The sequence below is a fragment of the Zootoca vivipara genome, chromosome 12, assembly GCF_965207765.1.
Source record: "Zootoca vivipara chromosome 12, rZooViv2.hap1.1, whole genome shotgun sequence".
Taxonomy (NCBI): Eukaryota; Metazoa; Chordata; class Lepidosauria; order Squamata; family Lacertidae; genus Zootoca; species Zootoca vivipara.
Window position 1 is genome coordinate 17,008,433 of NC_142595.1, and position 12,460 is coordinate 17,020,892.

Here is a 12,460-nt window from a genome sequence, read left to right on the forward strand (position 1 = left end):
CCTGGGGTAAAATCCTAAAAAACCCTCACCAACTTCAATCCTAAGAAAAAGCTCAACAACTTTGGTCGGCCCCCACAGCCCTTTACTTCATCAAATCTGGCCCTCTTTGAAAAAAGTTTGGATACCACTAAACCTTTTCCCATCCAACCGCCTCCTTTTGTGTTCTGGTTTTTGCCCTAAACTTCCTTGCCATAATTTTGCCTGTGCTTTTGTTTTCATTCTTTACTCCCAACACTGTGGGTGTCGTTTATCCCTCCCTCTCTGCATATGTTCCCATGCGCAAGGGGAGATATTTCCTAAAAATATTTAGGGATGGTTTGGGGTCGGGTGGGGGGGAAAGCTCCCAAAACAACCCAATGAGGACTGAACATGCTCAGCCAGCATGGAATGCTGATGGATTGCTGGCAGGAAAACATGGAAAACTGTGTGGAAGCAGGAACGGAATGTGAAACACTTTGCTGCAAAATTTTGCAGGCTCCCTTGTGTTCTTTCTTTTCTTTAATCTGCAAGCACTTTGGGTTATTATTACAGATCATGGCCCTGTGTTAATAAGGCCGAATCGACTGGATCTCATTCCACCATTATAATGAACGTTACAGCTATGTAGAAGTGGAGTGCACCCCTTTGGCTGAAAAAAAGATTCCCCAGCTAGGACTTTCAGCCTCTTAGGAAATGGGGGTTTATCAATAGTTTGAAGGTGGGTGACACTGGTTAAGCACTGAGCCAGGGTTGCATATGTTCATACTTTTAAGTACTTTGACCATAAGTTTACCTCTTGGTCACAGCCATACTCCAACCACTCTTCACGGTGCCGATCAAATCCACTGGAACACCTACAGAAAAGAGAAGCGTGTGGCCAATTATGCATCTAACCTACGGTACAGATATAGACCTGCTTGGTGACATTTTCACTGCCCTGGCTTTCGCAAGGAATAAGTGTGTGTTGTGTGTATTGGGACAATCTGGTATCTCTTTTGCTTTCCTGCACATGTGTTGCTTTAGCAAAAGGTAGAAGTGCAGAAGATGCAGGAGGGAGACAGACAACAATGTTTTGTTCCCCATGGGAGATTACAAAACGCTCGATACCTGACAGCTGTCATTTAGGCAAGGGGCCACCACAGGATTGGAATGTGAGTGGTTTAGCCTAGGAAACGGGGGGGGGGGCAACTTGAATAAAATGTTGTTGTTTTTTTGGGGGGGTAGGTAAGCCACACCCCACACAATTGATCACATGATGTGGTGTGCGTACACACCATTTTGCAGGGGGCCTTCAAATATATTATGGGGGAGACAAAGAACCCTTCGGCCCCTAGGAGTTGGCTCCTATGCTAGGAAGAAACCAGGCCTGAGATATGCAAGAATCGTCTCATGCAAAGACATGCACTTATTGAACCTTACCCATTTCGCCAGAACTAGAAATATATAAAAAATAATCATTTTTCAAGTTAGATCAGTCATCCCCAAACTTCGGCCCTCCAGATGTTTTGGACTACAATTCCCATCATCCCTGACCACTGGTCCTGTTAGCTAGGCATCATGGGAGTTGTAGGCCAAAACATCTGGAGGGCCACAGTTTGGGGATGCCTGAGTTAGATGCACCATAGCTCAGTGGTAGAACGTCAGGTTTACATGCAGAAAGTCCTCAGCATCCCTAGGTAGGCCTTAGAGAGAGTCTCTACAGGTTCGTGTAGAAAGCAGCTCCCTGTGTTTCTATGGGTTAGCAATCAAGGCTTTTTTCAAGTACCCATAAAAATATCACTTCCTGAAGATATTAAGGAACACAGCCTAGTCCCTTCCCCTAAACACAACACCACCCAGGCTCCTTGGGTTGCTAAAGCATTTTGTGGCTTTTATGGCCTCCTGCTCTCTGAAAGGAGTATGCTCCCTTCAAAATGCCTACAGAACTAGCAGTAGAGAGCTCGCAATATGAGCATCTGGCCTCAATTCTGTGTGGGAGGGCTAGGTTATTTTTAAGTATATGGTTTTATAATCGGAATCCCCAGATGGGTGTACTGTACGAGATACACGAAAAAGTGAATGTAACAAACAGGGAGACCAAAAGGGCTTCCCCTGAGGAACTGGGTGACTCCATGCCAACACAGCTGGGCCGGAAGACTCTGAAATGTTCCTTCTTGCTGATGGGATTTTCTGTCTCTGCTGGAGAAGAGCTTAACCTTATTCTTCAGGAGAGATGGAAAGCTTGGCAAACCGCATCCTTCCATTTGCATCTGCATAGACTGGTTTTGGATTTCAGTACATTGGATGCACAGTAAGGCAGTGCGCAAATACTGCAGCTTGTTGGTTTCCGAACGTTGTGGAAGTCGAATGGACTTCCGGAACAGATTCCGTTCGACTTCCAAGGTACGACTGTACTGCAAATCATATTGCAAGTCATCTTGGATATTAAAGACTCAAACTGTAAAGACTAGCCACACATCTTGGGCAGCTGGTCACATCTCAAATATCCGGGTGCTTTGGGCAAGCTAGGTAAAGGGGACCCCTGACCATTAGGTCTAGTCATCACCGACTCTGGGGTTGCGGCGCTCATCTCGCGTTATTGGCCAAGGGAGCCGGCGTACAACTTCCTGGTCATGTGGCCAGCATGACGAAGCCGCTTCTGGTGAACCAGAGCAGCACACGGAAACACCGTTTACCTTCCTGCTGTAGCTGTACCTATTTATCTACTTGCACTTTGATGTGCTTTCGAACTGCTTGGTTGGGCAGGAGCTGGGACCGAGGAATGGGAGTTCACCCCGTTGCGGGGATTCGAACCGCTGACCTTCTGATCGGCAAGCCCTAGGCTCTGTGGTTTAACCCACAGCGCACCGCAAACATGACATGAAGGCAGGCAACATCACCAACCCCGCCATGTGGGAATCCCTCTGCAGACAACCACAGTGCCTGGAGACAGACAGACCGACAGACCATGCATCCACAGCAGTGACCAGAGGAGAAATGACGAGCACAGAGAGAAGCAACGCCATGGTGTGTCTGCAGCAACACAACTGGAGGCCTTCCATTTGCCCCAGCTGTAAGAAAACATGTCTCTACAGCCACAGCAGGTGCTGTAGCCTTCCGACAGTTTGACTTCACCCCCCAAAGGCACAGCCCTCCATTGTCTCCTGAGTTAGATGGATGCCAAATAAGATCCTCCCAAGTCGGTGGTGAGGAGCAAGCTATAAATTCACAGTAGCATGATGCTTTGCCACCCTAGTGCATATACAGAATTCTCAAATACTGTTCATTTATAACGACACAGAAGTTTGTCAGTGGATGTCCCACAAGGAATCAAAATAAAGCAAAAGCCAAGACTTCAATTAAATAAAGTGAAGCCGTCCTCCATCCCAGTCGAACTATCCTTCTTTAAATCTGGTTACAGCACTGGTTATGGGCACTGAGAGCAGGAGTGGAATAACTCTCCATTTCTCACGGCAATTCTCACAAAGTCTGCCTGTTGTTTGCTCTACAAACAGGACACCCCATTCAGCTAAGTCACAAAGCCACTAGAAATCTTCTTCTTCCTCTTCTTCTTCTTCTTCTTCTTCTTCTTCTTCTTCTTCTTCTTCTTCTTCTTCTTCCTCTTCCTCTTCCTCTTCCTCTTCCTCTTCCTCCTCTTCCTCCTCTTCCTCCTCTTCCTCCTCTTCCTCCTCTTCCTCCTCCTCCTCCTTTATTACATTTCTATACCGCCCTATACCTGGGGGTCTCAGGGTGGTTCACTGAATAAAATCAAGATATAAAACCACAAAATACCTAATAAAAATAAAAACAGCAACCCAATACCCCATTTTTTTAAAGGGCATAGGATGTAAATCAGATCAGCCAAAGGTCTGGTTAAAAGGAATATGTTTGCCTGGCGCCTAAAGGTGTGTAATGAAGGCGCCAGGCAAACTTCCCTGAGGAGAGCATTCCACAGACTGGGAGCCACTGCAGAGAAGGCCCCGTTCTCGTGTTGCCACCCTCCGAACCTCTCGAGGAGGAGGCACACGAAGGAGGGCCTCAGAAGATGACCTCAGGGTCTGAGTAGGTTCATATGGAAAGAGGTGGTCCTTGAGGTTTTACGATCCTGAGAAGTCTAAGGCTTTTTACGTCAAAACCAGCACTTTGAATTGGGCCTGGAAACTAATTGGTAGCCAGTGCATACTTTCCTAAACTTGCTTTAGAAAAAGCTTGTAATTGAACTGCCCTCCTCACAAAAAAAATATATTTGCTACATCTTTATTCTGTCATAGTCCTACATAAGTGTGGTGCAGGGCAATCAAGGCAGGACTTTGGGGCAGAAATACAAACTGGCCGCTCAGTCAAATGAATACAAGGGTCCCCAAGTGCCATAGGGATGCCTTGTCACATTTTGAAGTAAGGGGCATTGCCATCTAAAGAGGGAGGATCCTTCTTCCCCCCACCCTGAGATCATTAAGTCCCAGGGTCTTAAATTACCTAGCTCCACCATAAATGCACCATAAATAGGACGAGACTAGAGGGAGCTAACTTGACTCTCGAGGGGCAAATGTGCACCCCCTCCCACATTTGTGTGCCTTACCTCTGCAGGACGTGGCACCAGCTGCAGTTGAAGGTTAGGTCAGATGTCATGCAAACTTCGCAGCTCTGGTGCTGGAGGCAAGCTGCAAAGGAAAGAGGGAAAGCATGAGAGCTCCAAAACTTGCTTTCCAAAATGAGAGGCAGAAGCCAGCCTGGAAGATGTGCTTTCTGAGTGTTGGATGGATGGCTACCTGGGAGACCAGGGTTCAAATTCCCACTCAGCCATGAAGCAGAGGCTTGACAGCCATATGTCAAGAATGCTTTGATGGTGTTTCCTGCTTGGCAGGGGGTTGGACTGGATGGCCCTTGTGGTCTCTTCCAACTCTATGATTCTATGATTCTAAGCTGACTGGGTGACTTTGGGCCAGCCCAGTAACTGTCTCTCAGCCTAACCTACGTACCACACAGGGTTGTTCTGAAAGATTAAATGAGGAGGGGGGAGAATTATGTCTGGCACTTTGAGGTCCTGGGGCGGGGGGAAGCTGGCATATAATGTGCAATAAATAAAGTTAGTGTGTGCAATTTTTATGCAAATCTGCCCCTCTTTTTTGGTGCTAAGTGGCCACTCTGTGCCGAAACCTCTTCCCTTGACTGCTGAGAAAGTTTATGTGTTATTCTGAAAGCATTTTCCCCGCCCCACCCTGCAAATCTGACCCTACTCTCAAGGTCTTGGCCTGGGACATCCTCCCAGAATTCAAGAGAAATGAGGGAAAGCTGAGATGTTTCCTAACTTAAAAGTAAAAACCTTTTGTTCCTCTTTTTTGGAACAAACTGGTACAGAGCAATCTCTCAGAGTCAAAGCAAAAAGCTGGAAGCAAACGGGGTGGGGGTGGGGGTGGGGGGATGTATCCCAATCTCCTTCCATTGTGTTGGCAGCGGATTTTAACAAGCCTTTTTCCCTCAGGGAGAAGCATTCGGCATGTCACCGAAGAAAATAGTTTCATGCTGATTTCATCGATCACCCCTCACTTGTGCTTGGATCTGAAATTTTCCAGCAAGTGTCTCAACATGACTTCCATTCCGTCTCAGCTCTTAGGGCCAAACTGGGTGTGCGCAATGGAGGCACGGACAGATTAGCGGTGCCGTGAAGGCAGGATTTGGGGGCAGAGGTCTAGGGCCCCGCTCAGCATAATGTGCAGGAGGGCTCCCAAATGCAGTAGGGCTGTTGGCTTTTAACACATTTTGACATGATGCGCCTTGCCATCTAAAGCACACTGCCACCTACAAATACCTAGCAGCCCCACTGCGACAACTTTTTGTTTTATGTATATGAAAAAAGCTGGTTTTGGTGTGGTTATTATGGAGGCGGTGAGAGAGACACAAACCGTCTAGAGCAGGCATCCCCAACCTGCGGCCCTCCAGGTGTTTTGGCCTACAACTCCCATGATCCCTAGCTAACAGGACCAGTGGTCAGGGATGGTCGGAACTGTAGTCCAAAACACCTGGAGGGCCGAAGTTTGGGGGTGCCTGGTCTAGAGCTCTCTGGATGTAAGGTGGGGTATGAAATGCAAGATGTAGGAAAATCATTTTCCCCTGTTCCATTTTTAATAGTTACAAGTTTAGATATCCACACTTGGTTATATTTTTATATTTAATGTTTGATGGATTTCTGTATTTTAGAATTTCTGTTTTTTTGGAAGCCGCCCAGAGTGGCTGGGGGAACCCGGCCAGATGGGCGGGGTATAAATAATAAATTATTATTATTATTATTATTTCAGGGTCAGCGGTACTCCCTGCCACTAGAGCTCATTAGGACTCTTTTTCTGGTGTCATGCATTCCTTTGGAATACCTTTAACACTTCCTCATAGTAGTAGTAGTACTGTATAGGCTACTTAAACATTTTCCCCAAAAAAAGAAAGAGGGGAAATTGCAGTACATATCTCCATGAAAATTTGCATATGCTAACTTATAGGTTTATGTGCAAATTTACAGATAGAAACTCTAATTTAAATCAGGGTGGGACAAGAGTTAAAAGCAGGTGGAGCAGCCAATAATTTTTTTTTACTCTTGTACAGGAGACTAGTTTCTACACACAGAGCTCTCTGCCCTGCAGCCAGGCAACCAGAGAGGCATTATCCAAGTTCAAGCACACAATTCCAGCTGGGTGAAAAGACCTGAAGTGTGAAGTGGGGCCAGTGAAGGGCATGCCCTGGAGGGAGATCTGAGGGCCACAGAGAGGCTTAGGGGCCACATCTGTGCCATAAGACTCTTTTCATCTGATTTTTGGTCTTCATTTCAAAGTGGAGTGGGTGGGTGTGTTTAACACAACAACGGGTTATTCCCCCCCCCTTTTTTTACACCATTTCAGAGCACTTGTTTATAGCCTGTGTTGCAGCAGACTGAGCCTGCTGTTTGGGTTGTCATAAAACACCCAACAGATATGGCTTAAGCGCATAACCTTGGCATCTCCCAGACAGGTTTATCCTCCACTGGGTATTTATGGAGGCAAGCAGGACGTTTTTGTTTTCCCTGGCATTGTCCTCGTGGGCTAAATGCTATCCCTTTAACCGTCTCCTTTGTGATGCATCTCAAGGAGTGGAAGGTACAGAACGTGCTGCTGCAAAGAAGGGCGGTTGGTGAGGTTTTTTATTATTATTATTCCACCTTTTTAAAAAAAATTCTTCCCCTTCTTCATCACAAATAGGGTTATATAAACCAAGTCCATGAAAAGCCATTGAGAAGTTAGAGAATGTGTCTTTTTAAAAAATGAACAAAAAACCAACCAGCTGTTGGTTAAATACATAATTGTTGGGGTGCTTTCCCCACTTTAATCAATGGGATCTTGCATCCTAGCTAGCTTCCAGTTTTTTGATGTCTGCAAAGCAGTGACAAGCAACCAGAAACCTCTGATCACACCCACATAATACATTTAAAGTGCATGGCTCCCCCCCACCCAAAAGAAACCACAATGCTGGGAGTTGTAGCTTGTTAAGAGTGCTTGGAATTATAGTTCTGTGAGAGGTAAACTACACTGCCCAGGATTATTTAGGGAAGCGGAGCCATGTGTTTTAAATATATGATGTAAATGTGACCCTTGTCAAAAATCCACCTTGTAGTCATCCCCCACTTTGGTCTCCCTGTCACATTCTAGTGGCCAACGTCTGGAGTTGCCACATGCTGAGTCAGATCAGGGAAGATCTCCCATAGCTCAGTGGCAGATCACATATTTTGAGTGCAGAAGGACAAAAGTTCAGTCTCCGGCATCTTCAGGTACAACTGTGAAAACCTCTTGCCTATAAAGGTAAAAGGTAAAGGACCCCTGGGCGGTTAGGTCCACTCAAAGGCGACTATGGGGTTGCGGCGCTCATCTCGCTTTTAGGCCAAGGGAGCCGGCGTTTGTCCGCAGACAGCTTTCCGGGTCATGTGGCCAGCATGACTAAACTGCTTCTGCACAACGGAACACCGTGACGGAAACCAGAGCGCATGGAAACGCCGTTTACCTTCCCGCCGCAGCAGTACCTATTTATCTACTTGCACTGGCATGCTTTTGAACTGCTAGGTTGGCAGGAGCTGGGACAGAGCAACGGGAGCTCATGGGGATTCGAACCTCCGACCCTCCGATCGGCAAGCCCAAGAGGTTCAGTGGTTTAGACCACAGCACCACCTGTGTCCCTGTACACCTGGACAGCTGCATCCACTCAGTGCAGCGGTCTGAGTCAGTATAAAGCATCTCCTTCCCTTCCTGTGTCCATGTAGCTCAGCATGGTCTCCTTTGATGGAGAGTAGATTTTTTTAAAAAAAAAATCCTCCAATGTGGCTGCAACCCACAACACTAACATAATGTGGAGTTAAGCCGCAAGACTTCAGCAGGGAGGAGAATCTATGCACGCATTTCCAGCCGCCTCCCTCAAATTCAAGGTTTCTGCCTTACTCAGCTATGGCTGCAAGTGGGGAAGTGGGAGAAGCCAAGGGGGATGCTCTTAGTCACAAAGAAGGAGTATGAACAGCTCCCTTCTCTTCAAACCCCACTGTTAAACGCATCTTCATATTATCATCATTACGCCCAGGAAGGCTTTCCTCACACACATCCTTATCTAACTCAAGACAACAGTACTTGAGACTCTGTGTGCTAGAGGCATGCTTCATAATGCGCTTTCGACTCACTGGGCAAGGGCAAAAACTCCACAGCCGATGCGCTAGTGATCTTGCTGGTGTCCAGCTCCACTCTGTGATATTCGTAGATGGTCCGGCGGTGAGCTTCTGAAAAAAGGTAAGGATGGGGGTATTCAATTAAAGCAGGTGTCAGGGAGGATTCGGAGGAGCAATGGACAGAGGAGGCGGAACAGGGGCTCAGGGATGCTGAAGAGCCTTGTAACCACCCAGAGACAGAGGAAGCGGAAGAGAGAGTGGAGAGTAGCCAGGGAGACCAGGGGCTCAGGGGTGCTGAAGAGGCTTGCAACTGCCCAGAGGCTCAGGAAGAAAGCTCAGACTCAGGAAGGGAGGGGGCTTCCAAATCAGCACAGACAAGGAGGGAAATGAAACATAAGGATCAAAGACGTCTGGCCCGATTCCCAAGCCTACTTTGTTGGCGCGGGAATGGTAGGAAGCCACCCCCCGAATCTGACTCAATGGGTTCAGACACGTAATTTTGAACTGTAGCTGTTTCTTGTATATAGTATGTAATAAAGACTGTAAATACCACGACGATTGTGCCGGGTGTTACTGCGAAGAGGAAAACCACCTTTACGGCGGGTCTCTGCCCTCTGCCTTGTGGGGCGCAGTCTCATATCATAGCCATGCAGATCTCTGCACGGTTAAATACGATGGTGCAGCTTGTGAGCAGTTTTGGAGCACCTCTGGCATTTTAGGGGCTGGAAGAAAGCTTTTTGGCCCCCAACTCCCTATAGCAGGAGGTCCCCAGACTATGTAGAATACAGGTCCTCTCTTCTTTGGATATTTATTTATTTGGCCAATAACCAGTTGAGCTATCTTCTTTGGAATGCGTACAGTGGTACCTCTAGTTACGAACTTAATTCGTTCCGGAGGTCCGTTCTTAACCTGAAACTGTTCTTAACTAGAGGCGTGCTTTTGCTAATGGCGCCTCTTGCTGCCACTGCGCCACCGGCACACGATTTCCATTCTCATCCTGGGGAAAAGTTCGCAACTCGAGGTAACTCTTCCAGGTTAGTGGAGTTTGTAACCTGAGGCGTTTGTAACCTGAGGTGTTTGTAACTCGAGGTACCACTGTATTCCCTTTTGCTAACTGCACAAGGGGTAGGACAATATGGTTGGAGGTTGTTGGCTTATGGTGGTAGGCATGTCACTCAGCCCTAGCACTGTGTCTTAAGATAAGAACCCATCAGAAGAACCTCATATGAGCCCTGCTGGAGGAGAGTAAAGATCTATCTCGTCAAGCATCCTCTTTTCCACAGTGGCCAAGCAGATGCCTATGGGAAGCCCGCAAGCAGGACGGGAGGACAATGGCTATCACCCTCTGCGGCCCTTCAGCAACTGGTCCTCTGAACTTGGAGCTCTCCAACCAATATGTCTACTTGTCTAGGGATCCACTCCCATCCTTCTCCTCTTCCAAATAGCCCAGACTCACCAGGCACGCCAGGGGAGGAGTTACGGATCATGAAAGCGTCTGAGAGTCCAGCTTTGACGGGATGTTGTGTAGAACTAATTTCCAGGACAGGCATGGGGATCTGGAGCCAGGAAAGGGGGAAGAAGGCTTAGAAAATCCCATCCATGGAGTTAAAGAAAGGTACTAATTCCCCACCCACTCTTGGAGTGTCTCTCCTCCTAAATGGCTAAGACTTTGACGAACTTCTTAGCAGAGGAAACAACAAAGAACTGGAGACTCACTCCACCTTTTAGTTCTGTAACACCTATATTTTATCTTTTACATAAAAGAACATTCACAGATTAAAAGTGCTCAACCTGCAATGGCAAAAAAAAAAAGGAACAAATTTTATCCCACCCTACCCTACTAAAAGATGAACACCAATATAGGCTAGGGCATATATTATTCCAATAAACAGCCAAATGCCTGGGTGAAGAGGAACGTCTTTACTTGGTTCCCAAAAGTAGATAATGATGGTTCTAGGCACATCTCTCTGGGAAGAGGATTCTACAACCAGGAGCCACCACCCATAAGGCCTATATTCATATTCCCGCTGCCACCCTGCACCTCCTGGAGAGGGTGGGGGACACACATGAAGAAGGGCCTCAGATATTGAGCCTGGTTTAGGTAGGTTCATGCAAGGAGAGGCAGTCTCTAAGGTATTGGTGTCTCAAGCTGCCTAAGGTGTTATAGGACAAAACCAGCACTTTGAATTGAGCCCAGAAACTAACTCCCCTCACCTCTTTGTAGCCAAAGACTATTCTGCCATCACTGTGCAAAGCTGCCTGGAAGTCAAAAGAGCCTCTGTCTTCTTTTCCTTCCAGGTACACTTGGTCCCACTGAACCACAAAGACTGTCCCTGAAGAGGAAGAAGAGCAGGAGAAGGGGTGAGAATATGAGAAGGCCATTGTTTTACCCTAACAGCTGGCATGGGGACTAGGAACTTGAAACGTCTGCTATCATTCACAGATCCAAGGAAGGAACTCGGAAGCCAACTAGCCATGCTCCCTGCCAAAAACAAGGCAGGGCCACCCACGTGCCCATAGATTAGCCTAACCCAGTCTTTCCCATTTTGGTGCCTTGTTGAACTACAATTCCCATCATCCCTGAGCAGTGGCCATGCTGTCTAGGGCTAATGGGAGTTATCTTATCAATATTGTGGGATGTGAAACACAGAGCAGTCAAGTACAACATCCCTAAAAAAGGTAAAGGGACCCCTGACCATCAGGTCCAGTCGTGACTGACGCTGGGGTTGCGGCGCTCATCTTGCGTTATTGGCCGAGGAAGCCGGCATACAGCTTCCAGGTCATGTGGCCAGCATGACAAAGGGGATGTCTGGACCAGCCAGTTGGAACTTCCTGTTTCCTCCTAGGCTGGGACAGACTTCCTCTACATGTGACCAAAGGTGGGCGTGGCCTCACCTGAGCAGGCAATGACAAAAGCACAGGGCAGGGCAGCCATCTCTCTCTCTGACTACATTCATCGAAGGACCAACAACTGCTTAGCCTAAGATGCTCTCTTGGCTTCCAGCCAAGAGGACAAAGGAGCTGTCTCCTTATGGGATAGTTTCTAGGTGTATTACTTTTGTAATTTAAGTCTGCCTTCTGGGATCCATCTGTGAACAGAATGAGTGAGTGAGTAAACCAGGGGGTCCCCAAACTATGACCCCCGCCGCCCGCTGCCGCCGCCCGCTCTTACGGCGCGCGGCGCGGCGACGATCTTAAAAATCGGCAAAAAATCGCTGAAAATCCTTTGTGCGCATGCGTATGGGCCTCTCCCGACCCAGAAGAGGTCATTTCCGATGCACTTCCGGGTCGGGGGAGGCCCATAGGCATGCGCACAAGCGATTTTCGGCGATTTTCCCCCGACCGTGCGCGTGTGCGCATGCGCACGGGCGCGCCGCCCTCCGGCCCGCTGCGCGCGTACTCCCCTGCCCTCCAACCCGCCGCGCGGTCGGCGCGGCGGGCACCGGCCCGCTGCGCGGTAAGTCTGGGGACCCCTGGAGTAAACTCTTTTTATACTTTTATAGAAGACTGTGCCGTGTCTATCTTTTTATGAGAGACTAAAGGGGAAATTACCAAGGAAACGTATTTTAGAGGGTTTAGCGAGCCTGAGCAAACGCATCCGCTGTGCAAGTTTAAAAGGGGGAATGTTACTCTGCTAAATTGTAGAACATGTTAACACAAGTTGGAAAGGATATAATCAAACAATATATCCTCTTCTGCATCCCTGAACATTCCCACAAATATCATAAGTGTGAAATAAAGGGAAATTGAGTTGGTACTACAGTCAGAGGCACCAGCTTCTCAACATGCTTGAGGGGGCTTGAAACGACGTCCTGACATCACATATGCAATGTC

General features: G+C 47.7%; 1 protein-coding gene across 1 annotated transcript in view; it reads right to left on the reverse strand.

Annotated features, from left to right (window-relative positions):
• The window catches only part of PLXDC1 (plexin domain containing 1), a 62,848-nt gene that overhangs the window by 8,707 nt on the left and 41,681 nt on the right, over nucleotides 1-12,460 (reverse strand). The window contains exons 6-10 of the mRNA XM_035134960.3: nucleotides 10,841-10,959; nucleotides 10,083-10,182; nucleotides 8,642-8,737; nucleotides 4,538-4,619; nucleotides 773-833 (exon numbers count right to left, since the gene is read on the reverse strand). Of these exons, the coding sequence (XP_034990851.3) occupies nucleotides 773-833; nucleotides 4,538-4,619; nucleotides 8,642-8,737; nucleotides 10,083-10,182; nucleotides 10,841-10,959 (458 nt within the window). The remainder of the gene's footprint in view (nucleotides 1-772; nucleotides 834-4,537; nucleotides 4,620-8,641; nucleotides 8,738-10,082; nucleotides 10,183-10,840; nucleotides 10,960-12,460) is intronic.